At 47.3% G+C, this 19,597-nt stretch overlaps 2 protein-coding genes across 2 annotated transcripts; both read left to right on the forward strand.

Moving 5' to 3' along the window:
• Positions 1-221: 221 nt before the first annotated feature.
• LOC101998120 (olfactory receptor 2T2-like) lies at positions 222-1,166 on the forward strand. The gene has a single exon (XM_005350206.2). It carries the CDS (start codon positions 231-233, stop codon positions 1,164-1,166), a length of 936 nt encoding a protein of 311 aa, XP_005350263.1. The 5' UTR covers positions 222-230.
• Positions 1,167-14,490: 13,324 nt separating this feature from the next.
• Positions 14,491-15,438, forward strand: LOC101988042 (olfactory receptor 2T27-like). Its single transcript, XM_005349999.2, has one exon. It carries the CDS (start codon positions 14,491-14,493, stop codon positions 15,436-15,438), a length of 948 nt encoding a protein of 315 aa, XP_005350056.1.
• The last annotated feature ends 4,159 nt before the right edge of the window (positions 15,439-19,597 follow it).

A 19,597-nucleotide genomic window follows, 5' to 3' on the forward strand; every position in this document is an offset into this window, starting at 1 on the left:
CATCAGTGCTATGTCACTATAACATATTTAAGTAGCCCTGTCCTCAGTCTCAAGACCTCACCTTCCATTCCCAAATGAATTTTCACAAGGGTGAGTTTTATTATAACAAAAAGGTTGGTCCCAGCTGTTGTTTTTCTTTGATTTGATAATGATATTCAAAGGATATAATTCTGATCACACTTTCTAATATTTTCTCTGCACGTCCTAGCTCAACATTGGAAGTCCAGAACATGAACAGAGGGAATGGGACCTCAACAGACTTCACACTTCTGGGGCTTTTTCCAGAGCTGCACTATCTGGGCATCCTCATCACTTCCGTTCTCCTGATCTACGTCATTGCATTCACTGGGAATGCTGTCCTGGTCCTCTTGATCTGGGCAGACTCTCGACTCCACACCCCAATGTACATCCTACTCAGCCATCTCTCTTTTATCGACTTGGCCTTAATTTCCACTACTGTCCCAAAGATGGTCATCAACTTCTTCTCCAGAAAGAAAAGCATCTCCAAAATCGCCTGTGGGACCCAGATTTTCTTTTTCTTTGCCCTTGCGGGTAGTGAGTGTCTCCTTTTGACCCTCATGGCTTATGACCGCTATGTGGCTGTCTGCAATCCCTTGAGATATTCAATTATCATGAACTCTAGAGTTTGTCTGTGGATGGCCCTAGCGTCCTGGGGTGGAGGTGCTCTGAATTCGCTCATCAACACCATCTACACCATGCACTTCCCATTCTGTGGCTCCAGGGAAATTCATCACTTCTTCTGTGAGATGCCTGCTGTCCTGAAGCTCTCTTGTGAGGACACGTCCTTGTACGAGACAGTGGTGTCGGTCATTTGCATCATGTTTGTTCTTCTCCCCTTGGGACTCATCATGTCCTCCTACCTGCTCATCTTCCTCGCTGTGCTCCGAATGAATTCTCCAGAGGGCAGGAGGAAAGCACTGGCCACGTGCTCCTCTCACCTGGCAGTAGTGAGCCTCTACTACGGGCCAGCCATGATTATCTACATGACCCCCCGCTCTTTCCACACTTCAGAACAGGATGAAATACTCTCCATGATTAATACCATCTTCACCCCCATGCTCAACCCTCTCATCTACAGCCTGAGGAACAAGGAGGTGCTTGCTGCCCTGAGGAAAGTAGTTAGTCGACGATTCATTCTGAAGTAGAAGCCAGGTATGGCGGTACACCCTTCAATCCCAACACTTTGGGCCAGATTCAGGCAGGTCTCTGCAAGTTCCAGGGTACCCTGGTCTACATAGCAAGTCCTTATGCCCACAAATATGTGTAGTTCTCATCCCTCATCAAAGAAGCTCCTCTGTGGCAAATAGAGACCATTGACAGAAAGCCACAAGTGGTCAAAATGCAGAGAACCATCTACAATACAGGTCCCCCACCTAAGGCTCAGGGAATGTTGGTTTGGGTTTTTAAGAATGATCCCACCCCATTCATATTCTCTACAACACCATCTATGGTCAATTCATTAACAAATGTCTAATGAGAATGTTCTCTGAAGCCAGTCTTGCCACATTCTCAGGGCTATCATGGGAACAACCTATTTTTATGTAACAGAAAAGTAATGTGGAAATGCCTCTGGGGGTGAAGAACGGTGTACTATGGGAAAGCCACGATGCAGATAGAAGCTGGGAACCGACAGTGCTGGGGCACAGTACTGTGCTGTCCTTCAAGGAGGACTGGATCCTCCTGAAATGGTCACTCACAGTGGATGGTGAGTCAGATGTAACCACAGCTGCTCAGGCGCATTGATTTAAATAAAATAAGTGTGATAAGTGTTGAGCTCCTAGCTCTATGATGTGGGAGGGTCTTCTGTTTTGTATTGATTTCATTGGTTAATAAAAAAAACTGCCTTGGCCATTTGATAGGCCAGCCCTTAAGTGGGTGGAGTAGACAGAACAGAACGCTGGGAGGAAGAGGGAGGTAAGGCAATCACCATGCCTCTCCTCTCTGGGTCAGATGCCATGGATCTAGCCACCAGGTCAGACATGCTGAATCTTTCCCGGTAAGCCACCACCTCGTGGTGCTACATAGATTATTAGAAATGGGTTAATCAAGATGTGAGAATTAGCCGGTAAGAGGTTAGAACTAATGGGCCAGGCAGTGTTTAAAAGAATACAGTTTCTGTGTAATTATTTTGGGGCATAAGCTAGCCAGGCAGCAGGGAGCCTGGTGGCAGGAACATAGCCTGCTGCTCATCTCAACAGCTCTACACCATGTGGCCCTAAACAAAGAAGCATTCAGTGGACCAGCTCTGTTTTCATATGATGACTGGACATTATGACATTAATCTCTGGTCCTCAGAGTGTAATGAAAGCTTATATGATCTATTATTTTAAGACCCCCCCATGAGGAATAACACTCAAGTTCTTCCTCCTCAATTTTGTCTCTCTCCTACCAGTGTTCCCCACAAAGGAATGGTTAACAAGTATTACCGACCTAACACTCGAGGTGAGAAATAGCCTCATTTCTCAAAGGAACCTGAAGTGGGAGCCAGATCCTGGGCTAGCCTCATGTGGGAGCCTGATTTTGCCTAGTCTAGCCTCATGTCTGAGTGGGAAATGTTCTCTAATGAAGGAGAGACATGTTCTTTTCAAAGGCAACATCTTCCCAGTGTCAGCGACACACCGGTGTGCAGCACTCACAATATCCTGACGAGGCCAAGGGGAAGAAGGACTCAGGAGAAGTGGCTGCCACTCTGAATTCAGTGAATATGCACTACCAGTGAGGAACAACCACGGTGCTCAAACGACCACAACCACAGAGGCGGGGTGAGAGCCCACCCAGACCTCCAGAGCCACTACAGGGCCTTATAATGGAGGTCACAACCTGAAGCCACTGACCTGCCTGGATCACGCCTCACCCATGACTAGCACACTCACCACAGCAGAAGAATCGAGGTAAAGGGACTATTTGCTGCCCTTCCAGGGCAGCAACTGTGCCTGCTGAAACCCTCAACAAGGTCTCTCAAACAGGAGGAAGAGACCAGGGACAAGAGGAGTTAGACCTCTCCAGAGGACTGATTCACAGAGTGCCTTAGTGTGTGCAGAAGGTTAAAGTCTTGAGGAGGACCACACCAAGTCCAGGGCTGAACAACCAAACCCAGTGGCCAAGGTCTTCAAGACATGCTCCTTAGCACTAGGACCTGAGAAGCTGTCCCCAGCTCTTTTGGCAACTTTTCTCTTGCTGTGACTGAGTCCCTGACAAGTTGCAACTTTACAAAGAAAGGGTTTGCTTAGCTCCCAGTCTAAGAGCACAGTTCGTCACAGTAGGGAAGTCCAGTGCTTATGGGATGCTGCTTGTTCATATCTAGGTGGGTGGGAAAAGAAAGAAAGAAGCACTGGGTGCTTACACAGCTTTCTCTCTTTTCATTCTTGTTCAGTCCAGGGCCAGCCCATGGAATGATGTCCAGTGTGGGTAGGTCCTCTTCTAGTCTTCTCTGAAAATACACACACAGGACACACACACACACACACACACACACACACACACACACACACACACACAATATCCCTCAATAGTGTCCTTTACAATTCTTGACTCCATCAAGTTGACAATGACAATTAACCGTCATAGATGCCATATTTGAAAAGTTACAGGCCACTGGGTGTGGGAACCGGTTGCCAAGCTTAACACTCTGAGTTCGATTCCTGGGACCTACATGGTAGAAGGCTAGAAGTGACTCCCACAAAGTGTCCCCTGACCTCCATATATGCCAACACAGAGACACACAGACACACACAAACACACACAGAGACACACGCAATAAGTAAATGAATGTTTTAAAGACCCATTAAAGAGCACAACACCTCAGTTAAAGAGAAATAAAGGTTTTCTTTTTACTTAGAATGTATTATAACACAATCTAGTGAAGGCAGAAAATGATTATTGCAGATTTCAAGTTCACTAACAGTAAGTTTTAAATATTCTCATCATTGAATGTGGCGTTTGGATTGACAGGTATGCTAATCATCTTGATTAAAGAATTTTACATTGTTATATTCTGAAACAGTGGCATAATTTTTAACTACACAAGCATAGAAACTGTGTTTTATCAATTTTATCTAAAATTTTAAATAAAAAAATTTATATATGCCAAATTCACTCATTTTTTAAGTTATTAGGGAGTACCAATAGAAAAAAAAGAAGTAAGAGTGTCACTCAGCAGCTGTGAGGTACAACGCTCTACTGAGGAGGTGATGGCCAGAAATGAAGCTATCCAGAGCTGCAGATGGGGCTATGTGAGGGCTGAGGTGGGAGGCTGCAGTGGGAGGCTGCGGTGGGAGGCTGCGGTGGGAGGCTGCGGTGGGAGGCTGAGGTGGGAGGACCTAAGTGGGAACGCTGAGGTATGAGGCTGAGGTGTCAGGTGTGGGATGGGAAGGCTTGCTGTCTGTCAAAGATCCACAGGGAAGAGCCAACACATTGGAAGTCGTCTAATTGTGAAGAGTCCTCAGGAGGCCCAGAAAATTTCCCTAAGTGTCCCCCAGACTCCTGATAGTTCTGAGTCCCTAAGAGCTCCTCTAGAGAGTCCTTAGAAACCAGTTCTGTAGATCTAGAATGTGTCACTGCTTGTCAGAGCTGCCCAGGCACCACTCTGCACCACAATCAGGAAGTGTTAGGAGAGAGATGGGGGTCCTCCGGAGGAGGTGGCTCTTTACCCTGCTGGGATTTGGTCCTCCCCACCCTTAATTCAAACCCAGAGAACAACTTCATGCCAATAAACAAAAATAATTGTCTCCCGTGTTGCCAGTCAACATAAGGGAGTACCAAAGCTAATTGTTACAGTTTCTCAGTTCCTTAGGGATAACATAAAACAAACACACTTGGGGCTGGAGAGATGGCTCAGAGGTTAAGAGCACTGACTGCTCTTCCAGAGGTCCTGAGTTCAGTCCCAGCAACTACATAATGGCTCACACCCATTTGGCAATGAGATCTGGTGCCCCAGAACACTGTATACATAATAAATAAATAAATAAATAAATAAATAAATAAATAAATAAATAAATCTTTAAAAAAAACACTTTCTGGTAAATTGTAGCTGTAGTTAAGTCAGACCAAACACCCTGACATTTTGAATTTCACTGACTGAGTTTAAATAGACAGTTTAATATCACTCTGTGTATTATCATGTAATATCACTGTATAATATATTATTATGCATATATTATGGTAATTATATTGAGATAAAGGGTAAAAAAACACTAATCATTGGCTATCTCAGAGTCCAAATTTCCCCCATTTTTCATATGTAGAAAACACAGCTTTTACCACTGCAATTATAGAAAGATTCAACATTTTGTATTACACGTTTATCATTTCCATCATCCTACCATCTCACTGCACATTACATGCATGGTCATTTTTAAGCATTAATAGCATTCTATGGAGTAGACCCAAGAACACACCTACTTCTCTGTAGCTCGCCAGTGTTGGCTTCTTCCTTCTGGTACTGTTATAGTCTAGGTTACATGGAAGCTATGCACAAATGGCTTTTTTTGTTCCCATCATTCATAACCGCTTTAGCATAAGTTTACAGAAATGAAATTATAGGATCAACATGTTTTCTAAATGTTTTGCTAATCTTTATTGCTACAAAATTTGAATATGTACATTAAACTTGAGTATGTACAATTTGGGAGTTACCTGGAGGTAACTCTACTGTAAACTTATTTGAATGATCAGGACTCGGCACATTCAGCTCTCTATAGTCTACTAAAGGGGTGGGTTTGATAGATCTGTCAAGATCAGCACTCAACGAGGCAGCCAGAGTCTGGCATATCAGCTGCCTGGGAGAACTTTAAATCCCCCTCAGTGGTGTCAGTAAAACACTTTCATGAATGAAAGATAAACATCATATGTTTTCTGTCATTTGTGGTTCCTAGAATTCATACGGATATATAAAATCATGGATATATATATATATACATATATATATATATATATATATGACACAAAAGTAGATTGAAACTGTCTAGGCGACTGGTGGGAAAGGGAAAGGGTGAAAGGGAGCAGGAATGTGCTCGAGGCACAATGCGTGTTGTGTGGAAGTGTCCTTACACGACCCAGCGCTATGTACAATCAGTACATATGATCATGTTTCTTAAAAATACTTATGTCTATTGCAGATTCCAGGAAAGGAGCCCTCCTTCCTTCCTTCCTTCCTTCCTTCCTTCCTTCCTTCCTTCCTTCCTTCCTTCCTTTCTCTCTTTCTTTTTTTCAAGAATTTCTCCATGTAGCCCTGGCTGCCCTGACTCTCTCTCTGTAGACCAGAGAGATCTGCCCGCCTCTACCTGCCAAGGACTAGAATTAAAAGGGTGCACCACCAAAAATTAAAAGTAAATAAGTAACAAACACTTTCACGGATGGGACCCTGCACTCACAAAGCCCTAAGGCACTCTAGATTCGACATTTTAAAGCCAATCCCTAAAGCGAGTTATGGAGAATGCTAGTCCTTGGTTTAAATCCTAGCTCAGCCCCTTGTCCCCAAGAAAGTCATGTGAATGTCCCTGCTGCCTTGAAGGCCACAGATGTGATGATTCATATTGCATGGTACTGGTATGAGGATCTAAGTCCTACATGCCGGACATAACAACTGTATGATGAGCAGTAGCTACTTACGTTGCTATGCTGTGTGATAATAAGTGAACTATGCAGAGGTTTAAACACTAACCTTGTGTGAGTATGTATACATGTATATGTATGTGTGTGTGCATGTGTGTGTATGCTTGCATACACATTTGTACATGCATGTGAAAGCCAAAAATCAACTTAAGATATCATCCCTCATGTTCTGTCCATCTTGTTTTTTTTATTTTCTTTATTTATTAAAGATTTCTGCCTCTTCCCCACCACCGCCTCCCATTTCCCTCCCCCTCCCCCATCAAGTCCCCCTCCCTTTTCCATCTGCCCGAAGAGCAGTAAGGGTTCCCTGCCCTTTGGGAAGTCCAAGGACCACCCACCTCCTTCCAGGTCTAGTAAGGTGAGCATCCAAACTGCCTAGGCTCCCACAAAGCCAGTACGTGCAGTAGGATCAAAAACCCATTGCCATTGTTCTTGACTTCTCAGCAGTCCTCATTGTCCGCTATGTTCAGCGAGTCCGGTTTTATCCCATGCTTTTTTAGACCCACCTTGTTTTTTGAAACAGTCTCTCATTGACCTAAAACCCATGGATTAGATTAGGGTGGCTGGTCAGGGAGCTCCCTGTCCGCACCACTCCAATGCTAGGATTCAGCACACACCAATAAGCTAAGCTTTTTAATATAAGTTCTAGAGACCGAGCTCAGTTCCCATGCTTACAAGAGTAGCATATTACCAAGAGAGTCACCTCCATAGTGCTAAAATATTACATGGATGAAAAAAATCAATACATAGGAAAAATGCCAGAATGACCACATTTCCTGTAACAATATTTAGTTGCTTGCCTGTGGGAAACCATTGCAGTGGAGCTAATGCAGGACAGTAGACTCAGATCTAGAAACCAGGTGATGCCCAAATGGGATGAGCCCAGCTTTTAGCAATGGTGCAAACAATTAGGGACCGACAGCTGCCACCACCTAACCAACCACATTATGCAATGGAATGGCTGAAAACAAAAACCACAGGAACTGTGATTTAAGAGACTAGAAGTGATCCCATCTCTATCAGTCAGAAACGTGTTTGAACCCAGATGACCACAACGCGCATAAAACTTAGAGTGTAATGCAGAGGGGAGTTGATCAAAGGTGGCAGAAGACAGACTTGCAGACTTGCAAAGACAACATTTAAAATGTGTGGGTGTTCAATGACAGGAGACAGGCATTGACTGCTCCGCTCCTGGTCTGTAAAGGACCAAGCCAAGGACACAAGGTAAGTGAAAGTGAGCCAAGCTTAGCAATCAGTCATTCTTTCTACCAGCTCAGTGGAACTGATGTTACATCACAGAGCACTCTGCCATGGTAGCTTCGACGCCACCCATGCAGAGAACTGGGTCGCATGACCTAGTGGCAAACTCTATCAGCTGCTTCTGGACTAGTATGGCTTTAGGGCTTTGGTTCTCAACCTGGGGGTCAAATGACCCTTTCACAGAGGTCGCCTAAGACCATTGGAAAGAACAAATATTTACATTACAATTCATAACAGGAACAAAATTACAGTTATGAAGTAGTATTGAAAATAATATTATGGTTGAGGGGTCGGCACAGCATGAGGGACTGTGGTAGAGGTGACAGCTTCAGGAAGGTTGAGAACCACAGCTTGAGGGTAATCCACGCTTCTCTTCTGCAGCCCAACATCGCCAGCACTTCTTAGGCATTCAAGGGCAAACAAAGTGTGAGAACACATTGATAAAAGTCCTGGCCTAGAGTGCGCAAGGCCCTGGCTTCAACTCTCGGCACCTCATAAAATTGGTGTTAGTGGTAAATGCATGTAATCCAAGCAGTGGGAGGTAGAGGCAAGAGGACTGGAGTTTGAGGTCATCTTTGGCTATATAAAGAATTTCAAGGCCAGTCTAGACTAAATGAGATTCAGAGATGGGAGGAAGGACAATGAGAAAGAAAAACTTCTATCTTACTGTGGGCATCTATGCACCTGGGATGGCCTAAATCCCGAGGATAAGCCTAGGACTAGTCCAGGACACACTGGCCATGTGGAAGCTCAGGAAGGGAATGGGCTCTGTGGTGGCCTATGCCCACATCCCAGATCTGCTGTTGAACAGGTACCTGGGCACTGAATTAGTTAACTGTTTTTATGTTTAAAAACAATGGTTGATCTCCCCTTCATCATGTCATTGTGTAAGTGACGTAAGGTAGCTTATGTCTAACACAAAATAAGAGGGAGAAAAATTACCCCATTCTAATTTCTTTCAAGTTGAGAAACAAAAACACATTGGAACAATAAGACTTTTTGAAAACATTTTAGCTGAAGCTGGGTGTGGTGGTGCACACCTTTAATCCCAGCACTCAGAGGCAGAGGCAGATGAATCTCTATGAGTGCAAGGCCAGCCTGGTCTACAAAACAAACTCCAAGTCAGCTAGGGCTATACAAAGAAACCCTGTTTCAGATAGCCAAAATATGTACATACATACATACATTTTATAACTGAAATCAACTTGATTTGATATAAGAAAAGAAAGGGAGAGGGAGGGAGGGGAGAGACAGGGGGAAGGGAGAACTTGTACCTCTCTAATTGCTCACTGGCAAGCAGTATCCCCCAGACACCAAGGTTGCTTTCTGTTGATTTGTTTGTATGCATCCAAGATTGCCAAACATTTTATGAATATATATGTGATTTAGAACAATAGTCTGAGGGCCCTGGTGCCCCTGAACATCCTTCACTATAGCTGAGTGTGTGTGTGTGTGTGTGTGTGTGTGTGTGTGTGTGTGTGTGTGTTCCACTTCTCTGGAAACGAAGATCTTTATGGCAGAATTTGACACAGCTCTTTGTTCCAGCTCCTCGAGGTCTAGCTTGCATTTCTTTTGTAGAATCACTGGGTTTCCTGCTCAGAAAACACCAAGGAGCACCCGGGATCCAATAGCGAAACAATCTCTGGCTTTCAGAATCGGAGGACTCCTCCAGCCTCAGATCTGTGCACAGGTGAGGAAAGCCTCATTCTCATCGCTGATTGAGGGAGGATAAAGAACCCAGCTCTTCCTTCACCTGCTATCTTAAAGACAAGCGTCCCTCTCTGCTGGGGTGTCCTGTGTCCTGAGAGCCCAACTGTCTCTATTCATTAGCCCTGGGCTGCTCTCTCTTCAGGTATTGAGCTAAGCACAAAAAAACTGAGAGCTATGAGCCTGGCTCATTCAACGTCCTGTATGTGACTCTCCTCATATATTACATTTCTGTATGGATTTCCACTTAGGTTTAGCTTGATCAGTGCCTATAAGTTATATGTCATGGGATTAAGCAAGATCTGCTAACTGGTGTTTTTTAAATAATTATCAGATAGACTGTCATTCACTGATTTTTGGAGATGGGAGGTTTTGGAGAGCAAATATCAGAACAAGAACTGGGTTTTCAGTCAGAATGTGCTAGACTCCATCTCTCTGCCATCTCAGAACCCTGACTTTGTATAGCTGTGAGAGATTGTGAGTCTTTTACAGAGGCAGAGAGGAAAAGTAGAAGGCAGGAAAGGAACGATAGTACAGTCACCTGCATCCAGAGAGCATGGACCTGAGAAACCCCAGGGTCACAGTGAACTGTGACGCACAGAGGAAGCAACCTCTTCTCCCCTAGACCTGCTTCTGCCAGCAACAAAATGACTCAGAAATTAGCAACTCTCGTCATGGCCTTAACAGAATGCAGAACAGTGAGGCAGGAGCCCGCTGTGGATGTTCCGTCTGTAGGCCAGGCATTGTTGTAGTCGGAGACCCTGTGGCAGCTGTTGCTTTCTGGTACAGGCTGACCTTGTACTCAGAGGAGCCTAGCAAACCCCTGTGCTCTGCTCTGCAGAGTGATACACTGCCTGTTTACTCATCTGCCCAGTTAGCTGTTTGTGCCACGCTCTCCCCTTGCTGACTACGTTTGTATCCTCAGAAGCCTGGGCTATGGGTGTTTGGATGCTGGGATGATGGGAATTGACATCATTGAAAAAGTTTCTCCTGGACTCGGGAGATAGTTCAGTCAGTAAAATATTTGTCTTGCAAGGTTGAGACCTGAGTTTGATTCCCAGAAGTCACATAAAAAGCTGGGCACGGCGATATACTTCTATCCCAATACTGAGGAAGAAGAGTTAGAAGGACCCCTGGGTAGCAGCCAGCCTAGCCTACTCCATGAGCTCCAGGGAAGTGAGAGACCCTGCCTCAAAAAAAAAAAAAGACAAGTTAGATAGTGTCTGAGGAGTGACACCCAAGGCTATCCTCTGAGCTCCACCCACGTGTTCAGCCTGCACACACACCTTACACATGACTGCACACACAACTCTTCCAGCTGCCTTCACCTTTCCTTCTCTGATAATCTGTAGTGCCCACACCCCTCAACACTAGCCCTCAACACGCTAACTCAGCCCTCACTCAGGAAAGGGGACAGAAACACCTTCACATAACCTTGGGACAGGTCAAGCTCACCACAGACAAGGGCAGAGCAGGAGTGGGCGTTCTCAGCCTCAGAGCTGTGGGTGTGTTGGGCTGGCTAATCATTCGTGTTGAGAATTCGTTCTGTGCATGGGGACTGTTGGCCGTCACACCCGGCTTCTCCCCACTTGATGTCAGCAGCTCCTCACCTCTTCCGCATGACCATGAAATAGGTCGTCAGACATGGGCTAAGGTCCCGAAAGGGTAAACAAGTCTTGGTTGTGAACATCTGGCTAGAGCAGTGGTTCTTACAAGTGTCTGAACAGTGCTTACTTAGAAGGGTGTTGAGATCGACCTCTGAGATAAACCCAGTTTCTCACTTGTCAGACCCAAGCTGGACGCTGAGAGTTTTTACAGCAAACACATGGTGCATGGTGCTTATTCGGACAGAGCCTGTGCCCTGGTCTACCCTGTGCCTGCTGGCATCACTCCTGTCTACGAAATCCCTAACTCGGTAGATTACCCAGAGTCTGTGCCCTGGTCTGTCCTGTGCCTGCTGGCATCACTCCTGTCTAGGAAATCCCTAATTCGGTAGATTTGTCTGTGCTCAGATTTTTTTAAGCCTTTCAAAGAGCAAGCTATGCCCGCAGACCAGTTAAATGGCTGGGTTTTAGGAGTGACGCACAGGTCTCAGGAGTTGTGGAGCTGTGAACATCTTCTCAACGTGACGACTGACAGACTTCCAAGTCCCACTTCACCTCTGACTTACAGACTTGGGACAAGGCCGTTGACAGCCCCTCAGTAAGCTTGTCACCTGAGTCCAGCTTGCCCAGGAACATGATGAGCACTGCTCAGGACTGCAGAATTGAAGTCCTGAGAACGGGGAGATCAGGGCAGTTCAGTCGTGGAAGCTTTTCAGTGGTGGCATTCTGGGGTGTGTGGGTGTGCCAGCAGTAGCCACCAGCTTACTGTCCTTGCAGCAAAGGTCAGTAGCCTATACCGTGCAGAGAAGGGGCTCTGAGGGGCATGAGAATTCCTAAGGAGTACCCAGTGTGAAGAGAGCAATTTTCACAATCAGCTTTCACGGCTCTCCGTGCAGACTTCCTAAGGGAGCTGCTTCAGTCTCCGATTCTCCGAGCCTCAGCCTGCAGCTGCCCTGAGAGAAGATGAAAGAAGAAGAGGAGCTGGTGAGAGAGGAAGGCTCCTGATGGACAGCACAGACTGGGACAGAGTGAGGTGGGTTGGGGAGGGGAGGACAATTCTCTTCTCTCTCAAGGTCTCAGCACGGGCATATCTCTGATAGCAGGATTTTCTAACACTGTCTTCTTCTAATGTCAAATACCTGACATTATGAAAATCTTGGATATGCCTTATGAGTATGGGGACGTGAATGTCAGTCCAACCATGAGATGGAATAATAAGACATAAAAGACATGGAATCAGCCCAGAGAAACCAGAGGAGTCAAAACAACCAAACTAGCTTGGGCTAATACAGCCTGTAACAGCAAACATAGGGATCACACCTGTAAACCCCTTTCTTCATTCTAGCCCCTTGCCAGTGCCTGTTGTCTGCTCATTCTGATCTCCACATGCTGGAAGAGATAAGAGCAGAAAGCTCGTCTCTTCTGGAACAGCATGAAGGAAAAAGAATCCCTTTGAGAAATAATTCTCACACACACACACAGAGAGAGAGAGAGAGAGAGAGAGAGAGAGAGAGAGAGAGAGAGAGAGAGAGAAGCTCATACACACAGGCAGGCACCTGCTACACACATTAAAATGCATGTGTGTACATCAACTCTCAAAACCCGCCAAGAGAAGGAAACTCATATTGGAACAAAGAAGGAAGCATTGCTGGGTCAGGCAGGAGTGTCCGGCTCCTGGCCATGACATGGAGGTGGTAGAGCCCCGTGAGCAAATGTGCTTTACACATCTTCCTACAGCCCCACCCTCCCCAGAATTGACCTTGAAACATCACAATCCAAATTCTATGGAGGAATACAAGGGACAGGAAGGCATAATCCTTCATCTTAAATAGTTTGCAGCCTGTGTGGGGCTATCCCCACCACACTACATCCTGTTTCAAGAGTCAAACCGTGGAGCTTGGGAACCAACACATGGGAGGGGTTACAAGCATTTTGCAGAGAAGTATGTGGTTCTGGTGAAAATTAGGTTGCTTGTGTGAAAGGAGTGTCCACCATGCCAGTTCTGGAAAAGACATATCCTCCTCGTAGGGTGCCTTATTCCACATTCCAGTAACTGGGAAGTGAGTACTAGAACCCAACTTACAAAGAAATATGCATAAGCTACACAAGTGGCAGCCAGCCAGTGTTCAGAGGGATCGGTCCTCCTCTGGACACTCTCAGGTGATCACCATTTAATGCTCTTATCCTCTGAGACAGAACCTGGGGCTAGCTGAGTAACCTGCCCGAATTACATAGCTGGCAATCAATGGAGCTTGGTCTGGAACCCACGCAACTTGCCAATAGCTTAACCACAATGCTTTAAGCTGGATAGAACCTGAAAAGGACATCCAGTTAGATCAGAATAAAAATATTACACTGTGTGAGCTCCTAAGCTTTTTAATTTGCCTCAGTGGAGAGGAGGGAAGGGAAAAGATTTCCTGCAGGGATTCCCCAGGGGTGGTTACAGCTGCCAGAGCACTTCCACGCTGTCCTTAGAGCCTTTGGGCTGTCAGGATGAGGTAGGATTGCTATTGACATCTAGAGGGTACTGAGAGGTACGGCACTAAGTGTTCTATGATACACAGGGCATCACTGACTTGCCAAGGACTACCCAGATGCGAATGTCCATGGTGCCGGACTGAGAAAGTCCACTGCGGCATAGCTGTGAAGATTCAGCTGTATCTGAAAGGTTAGGTTTGTGGACCACATTTCATATTGCTCACCAATAAGACGAAGATAGTAGACCAGATTCCTTCCAGATATAAAACCTGAGATGTCTAAGACATAAAGCAAGCTGTGCCTACAAAATGTGAAAACTTCTAGTTCCCTTTAGGGGAGTGTCTTAAATGCGTCTGAAATTTTGTTTTTATTTTGGTACAAGGTCAACAGATCAGGGGACAAGGTGGTTTAATACTCAACGGTTCCCAAGAGGAGGGAACATGTCATGTTACACAGGGCCACACCAGAAAGCGCTGTATGATTGATCAGGGGTCAGAGGGAGGAAACAGAAAGTGTAGACAAACTCATCCTAGTTGTTGTTGTTATTGTTGTTGTTGTCATTTTTGGTTTGAGGCAAATTCTTGTGTATCCCAGGCAGTCCTCAAATTCACTGTAGACAAAGGTGACCTGGAACTTCTGGTCCTCCTGTCTCTACCTCTCAGTTGCTGGTATTACAGGTATGTATTACACTATGTCTGCTTTGTGGTCCCCTGAGCTCTCAGGGTGTTCTCTTCTCACCTCAACCCCTCCCCCTGTCTCTAACGCTGCTGACCTGGTTCTTTGTCCCCACAGGGCAGCTCAGCAGGAGATGGACCCCAAGCACTGGAACTATTCTACCGCTGGTTTTGTCCTCACGAGCCTCTTTAACAACAGCCAGACACACCTGTTTCTGTTCAGCATGGTGGTGTTGGTCTATATCCTTGCCATGGCGGGTAACACAGCCATGGTCCTTCTGATTTGGATGGATACCAGACTCCACACGCCCATGTACTTCCTCCTCAGTCAGCTGTCCTTTCTGGACGTCTTCTTCACATCAGTCACTGTCCCCAAGATGATAGTGGGCTTCCTCTTCGGTTGGACAAGCATCTCCTTTGGGGGCTGTGGGGCGCAGATGTTTTTCTTTATGTTCCTGGGGGCTGCAGAGTGCCTCCTGCTGGCCCTCATGGCTTATGACCGCTATGTGGCCATCTGCAACCCTCTGCGCTACCCGGTGCTCATGAGCCGCCGGGTGTGCCTGCTCATGGTTGTGTCCTCCTGGCTGGGAGGATCCCTCAACGCCTCCATCCAGACTTCTCTGACCCTCCAGTTCCCCTATTGTGGCTCTCGGAAGATCTCCCACTTCTTCTGTGAGGTGCCCTCGCTGCTGATGCTAGCCTGTGCAGACACAGAAGCCTACAAACAGGTACTCTTTGTGACGGGCGTGGTGGTCCTCCTGGTGCCCATCACCTTCATCACCACCTCCTATGCCCTCATCCTGGCTGCTGTCCTCCGTATGCGGTCTGTGGAGGGGCGTCAGAAGGCCCTTGCCACATGCTCCTCCCACCTGACGGTCGTCAATCTCTTCTATGGGCCCCTTGTCTATACCTACATGCTACCTGCTTCCTATCACTCGCCAGGCCAAGATGATGTAGTATCTGTCTTTTACACCGTCCTCACACCCATGCTCAACCCTGTCATCTACAGCCTCAGGAACAAGGAGGTGACAGGGGCAATGAAAAAGGCCATGGGAAGGTGTGGCGTCATCAGGAATGCATGAGACCCGAGAGGGGTCTGGGAGGCAAGTCCCTCTGCTCTTGGCATCATCATGAGCACTGAATGTCAAGGCAGAGAGACTTATCTATTTGAGAAGGGCCTCCAAGTCTGCAACTTCAGGATCCTCTTCTGGGACTCCTCAACTCCCAAACTCATATGCAGAGGAGTAAAAGGGGAAGCCATTGCTCCCTCCAGCTGCTGCTCTCTCCAGAGACTTGTCTACACTGGCTCCCCTCCACCTCTGCACACCCCAGGCTTCTCTGTGGACCACAGCAGGAACCCATTCTTTCTGTATCACTGAGCTTCTGGGAACTTCCCCTCCAGCCCCAGTAAAAGACAAAGACCCACAAATCCCCTCATCCCCAGCTATTTCCGCAGCCTTCTCTATTGGCGCCCTGTCTTCAAGCATGCTGTCCTGGCTGAACACCCTCAGCACGGTCCCTCAGTGCAGTGCTCCGCAGCCAGAATGGCACCTGGCATTTCAGATAGCTCTTCCCTCCGTCTCTGGCTTGGAAACTGCTCAAAGCATCAGAGACACCTGTACCCCTTATCCCGGTCACAGTGGCTTTCTGGCCTCATCCAACCACCCACCATCTTCCCCTCCTCCTATTTGTGGATTTGAGGTTCCCCCCCCAATTAGATTGCATGGGGCCAGAAGGCAAAGGATTTGCTTCTTTGATGCCACATCATCAGCTTCTAGGAGGGAGGCTGGGACACGTGATCAATAATAAATACTGGATCAATAGAAAACTGCAAATAAATAATTAAACAAATAAATAAACTTTTCCTTACCTGGCCTCAGTAGCTCTGTTCCTGTTTCCACCTTCTTGGAAAAATTGTTCCTGCCTATGACTCCATGTCCATGAATCTTCTCCTTCTGGCCTAGTCTTTCCCTATTAAATGATGAAGGTCTTTAAAGCCTGGGGCCCAAACCCTTCTCTTTCCAGCACCCCGCCCCCATCTAAGGCCTTGGCTTCAGTCATCACTGGCTCCAAAGTTAACCTTATATATGTACAGGTCAGCCAGACTTCCCCTCCCCCTCTCTCAACACACATCTGCTACCTCAGCACGCCCACAAAATATTTCAGAGGCGTTTCAAATTCATCCTTCCGTGAAGCCCCCGTGAAGTCCAGCTACTTGCCCTAAGCTCTCCCAAACTCCTCTCCACTCTCCTGTTAGCAGAACTTTACCAGGGAAGCTGCTTCCCCACTGTGATCGGTCAACCCCTGGACATCCTACAGTTTTGGCTAAATAACGTCCCATTGTGTATATATGACACCTTCTCTTTATCCATTCTTCCATTGATGGTTGTTTCTAGAAGCTATGTGGGTTTTCCACAGATGAAGGAAAGCAAGGCTTCAACAATGGGGTTGGTGGGTGAGCAAGAATTCCAGTGCCTTTAGGATCTGTCATCCAGTTGGCACACACTAACTCCACACTCATGACCAAGGCACAGTGCTAGGATCTGGCGGTCACGTGCCTACACAAAAACACCTCCCCTTCCCAAAATGTTAGTGTCAGACAAGGTGATGGTAGAAAATGCCCAGAAATGAGAAATTGCTGCTCTCCAAATATCACCACTGGAGGGTGTTGGGGTGAGGAATGGGTGTCAGTTTATTAGGTATTCCTCATCAGAGGGTCTTCTAGACAGTAGGGTAGGCAACCAGCCACAAGAAGACAGAGTACTGTGGGGTGGGAAAAACATAAGCCTCAGTTATCCACGCCTCTTGTTTCTCGGAACTGCTGAAATCCCCCGCCAAGATTTCTCTGGTCACATGGGAGCTTGAGGCACTAAATCTCATTGGCCAAGGCTCTGAGAAGGCGGGAAAAGTTTAAGATACAGGCCAATGAGAACAGGCAGACAACCTGGGGTGGGGGGGCTGCACCACACGCATGCGTAATACAGTTTGACTGTCTTAAGCAAGAGCGGCACTTTGGATCCCAGCACCTGGTACTGGTTCTTGGTTTTACCCTGGCAACCCAACCTTCCCAGTTCATCCAGGGAACATGGGCACTTTTTAAACACCCCCTGCCTTCCCACTACAGTTTAGCCATGTGAAAAGAAGAATGGGCCAGAGTCCCCTTCAGGCCATACAAGTCTAAGTTTTGAGTCTCAGGTGCCCCCAGGGCCAGGCTGTGCCCACGTGCTCCGTTTAGGCTACTTAAAACCTGGGTTCCAGTTGTAAGGGACTTCGGACTGGGAGGCAATGCTGCCCACATGGAGGAAGGGGTGAACTGGGGTGGCCCTGCCATGTTGGTTTGCGTGAATTCCACCTGATCATGCGCTCTCCACAGAGACGGAAGCTAACAGCCTGGGCCATGCACCCTGCTGCCCCGAGCAGGCTTCTCTTGGCCTGTAGCTGCGCCTTCATGCCCTTCTCAACAGATAAGGTGAGGTGGAGCCACCGTGTACCCCCCAGCCTGCTCCAGCCTGCATTTCTATATCTGCCTCATCCTTCCCCGAGTTCTCTTCTGCATCCCCTATCCCATGCCAGCTTATATTCCCACATCTCCACCTCCTTCGCCGTTCCCAACAGCCGTGTCCTCACGACCCCAACGCGTTGCACTGTGCTCTGCCTGGCACCTGCAGTGAACTAGCACACGTGGTTTTTGCCTGCAGATCGGGTGCTATCAATCCTTTCGGCATGCTATGGACAGTCTTGAATGTCCCCTCCTGACTACCTGGCTTGTGGGTAACAACTGAACCTATCTGCATCCTGTGTCCCTTCTAGAGAGTTAGGGATGGGATTATGAGGCATGCATCGCTGAAGAATTAAGTTGCAGTTTTTGTTTACTTATTGCATTGACCGTGATCTCACCACAAGCGTTTTACAATTATCCACTCGCAAGTCCAGCAAAATTTAGCGTATACGCAGCCACTCATGGAGTGGATCAGAGCCTGTTCTGTGTCCTCCTGGGAAGGGATGAGCAGAGACTCTGTTCATTCACCCAAAATTGAGCACCAATGACAAACCAAGGGAATGATTCCACTAGTTTGGTGAATCCGTGAGTTTTGAGGGGGTTATTCAAGGGCGCATGGGAGGGGAGTCACCAGTGATGCTAGCTGCATCAGTAACAAGCCCCCCTCCTGCATAGGACAACTGAGGAACGCTGCATCCCAAGAGCTCCCTGCAGGACCCCCTGACAGTGACACCAGACTCCTCCTCCCAGCCTTGTGGATCTCGTAACTCTCTGAGTTTCCTGAGTCTAGTGAGCCTCTCCCTCAGTCCAGACCATCAGAAAACACATATTTCCTGCGATCTTAGGAACGGAGACACCACTCAGTAGCAAATCTGCAGTTATGAAGTAGCAATGAAATAAATGTTTGGTTGTGGGTTCCTAAGACCATCAGAAATGCATGTTTTCCAATGCTTGTGGCCCGCAGGTTGAGAACCACTGCTTTAGAGAAAATAGCCACAGGAGGGGCTGAGGCCAGGTCAGTGTCTTTATGGTTTCTGAGCATTCGGAACTAAGGCATGATTATAAACTGGTGTAAGAAGTGTGAATGAACAGGCTCTGCCCACTTGCCCTGGGCCTAGTTTCGATGTAAGGTAGAAACAGAAGACCGCGTCTGACAAGGAAAGGTTAGGTGGCTGACGTGTGAGGTCTGTGCTAGGCCATGTGGGAATGGCTGGGACCCAGAGATGCGCATGGGGAGAGACTACAGTGTCTGGGGTTCTGAAGAAAGGAAGACCAAATGCACGTGTTTGGTGTTGAACACACCATGGAAGTGCCACCCAGCAGTGGGCACAGTGGACTCCCTGAGCTGAGCACAGTGCTGACATGCGGCAGAGAGCAGTTAGCTGCTCTTGGGTTCACTGGAGGAAGAACCTGACAGAGAAGCCTGTGGATAATGGAGTCTCTCCAGGTCCCCTCTTCTGACCATTAGGATAGCCAGGGAACCTGAGGCAGGATGGCTCATCCCTGGACAACTGCCAGAAATCGGGATGGATTGCTCTGAGTCAAGCCTGGCTCTGCCGCTACCACCGTCTCTCGTTCTGATTCCTGCTTGTTGCTTTAGTCACCCACACCCCACCCTAGGTGATCCTGCTTGTTGCTTTAGTCACCCACACCCCACCCTAGGTGATCCTGCTTGTCTTAAGAAGTAGCTGAAGTGTGGGAAGTTCCTAACCCCCTGCCGTGGAAACTCAGAGGCTCTAGCT

Source organism: Microtus ochrogaster, chromosome 7 (genome assembly GCF_000317375.1).
Source record: "Microtus ochrogaster isolate Prairie Vole_2 chromosome 7, MicOch1.0, whole genome shotgun sequence".
Classification (NCBI taxonomy): Eukaryota; Metazoa; Chordata; class Mammalia; order Rodentia; family Cricetidae; genus Microtus; species Microtus ochrogaster.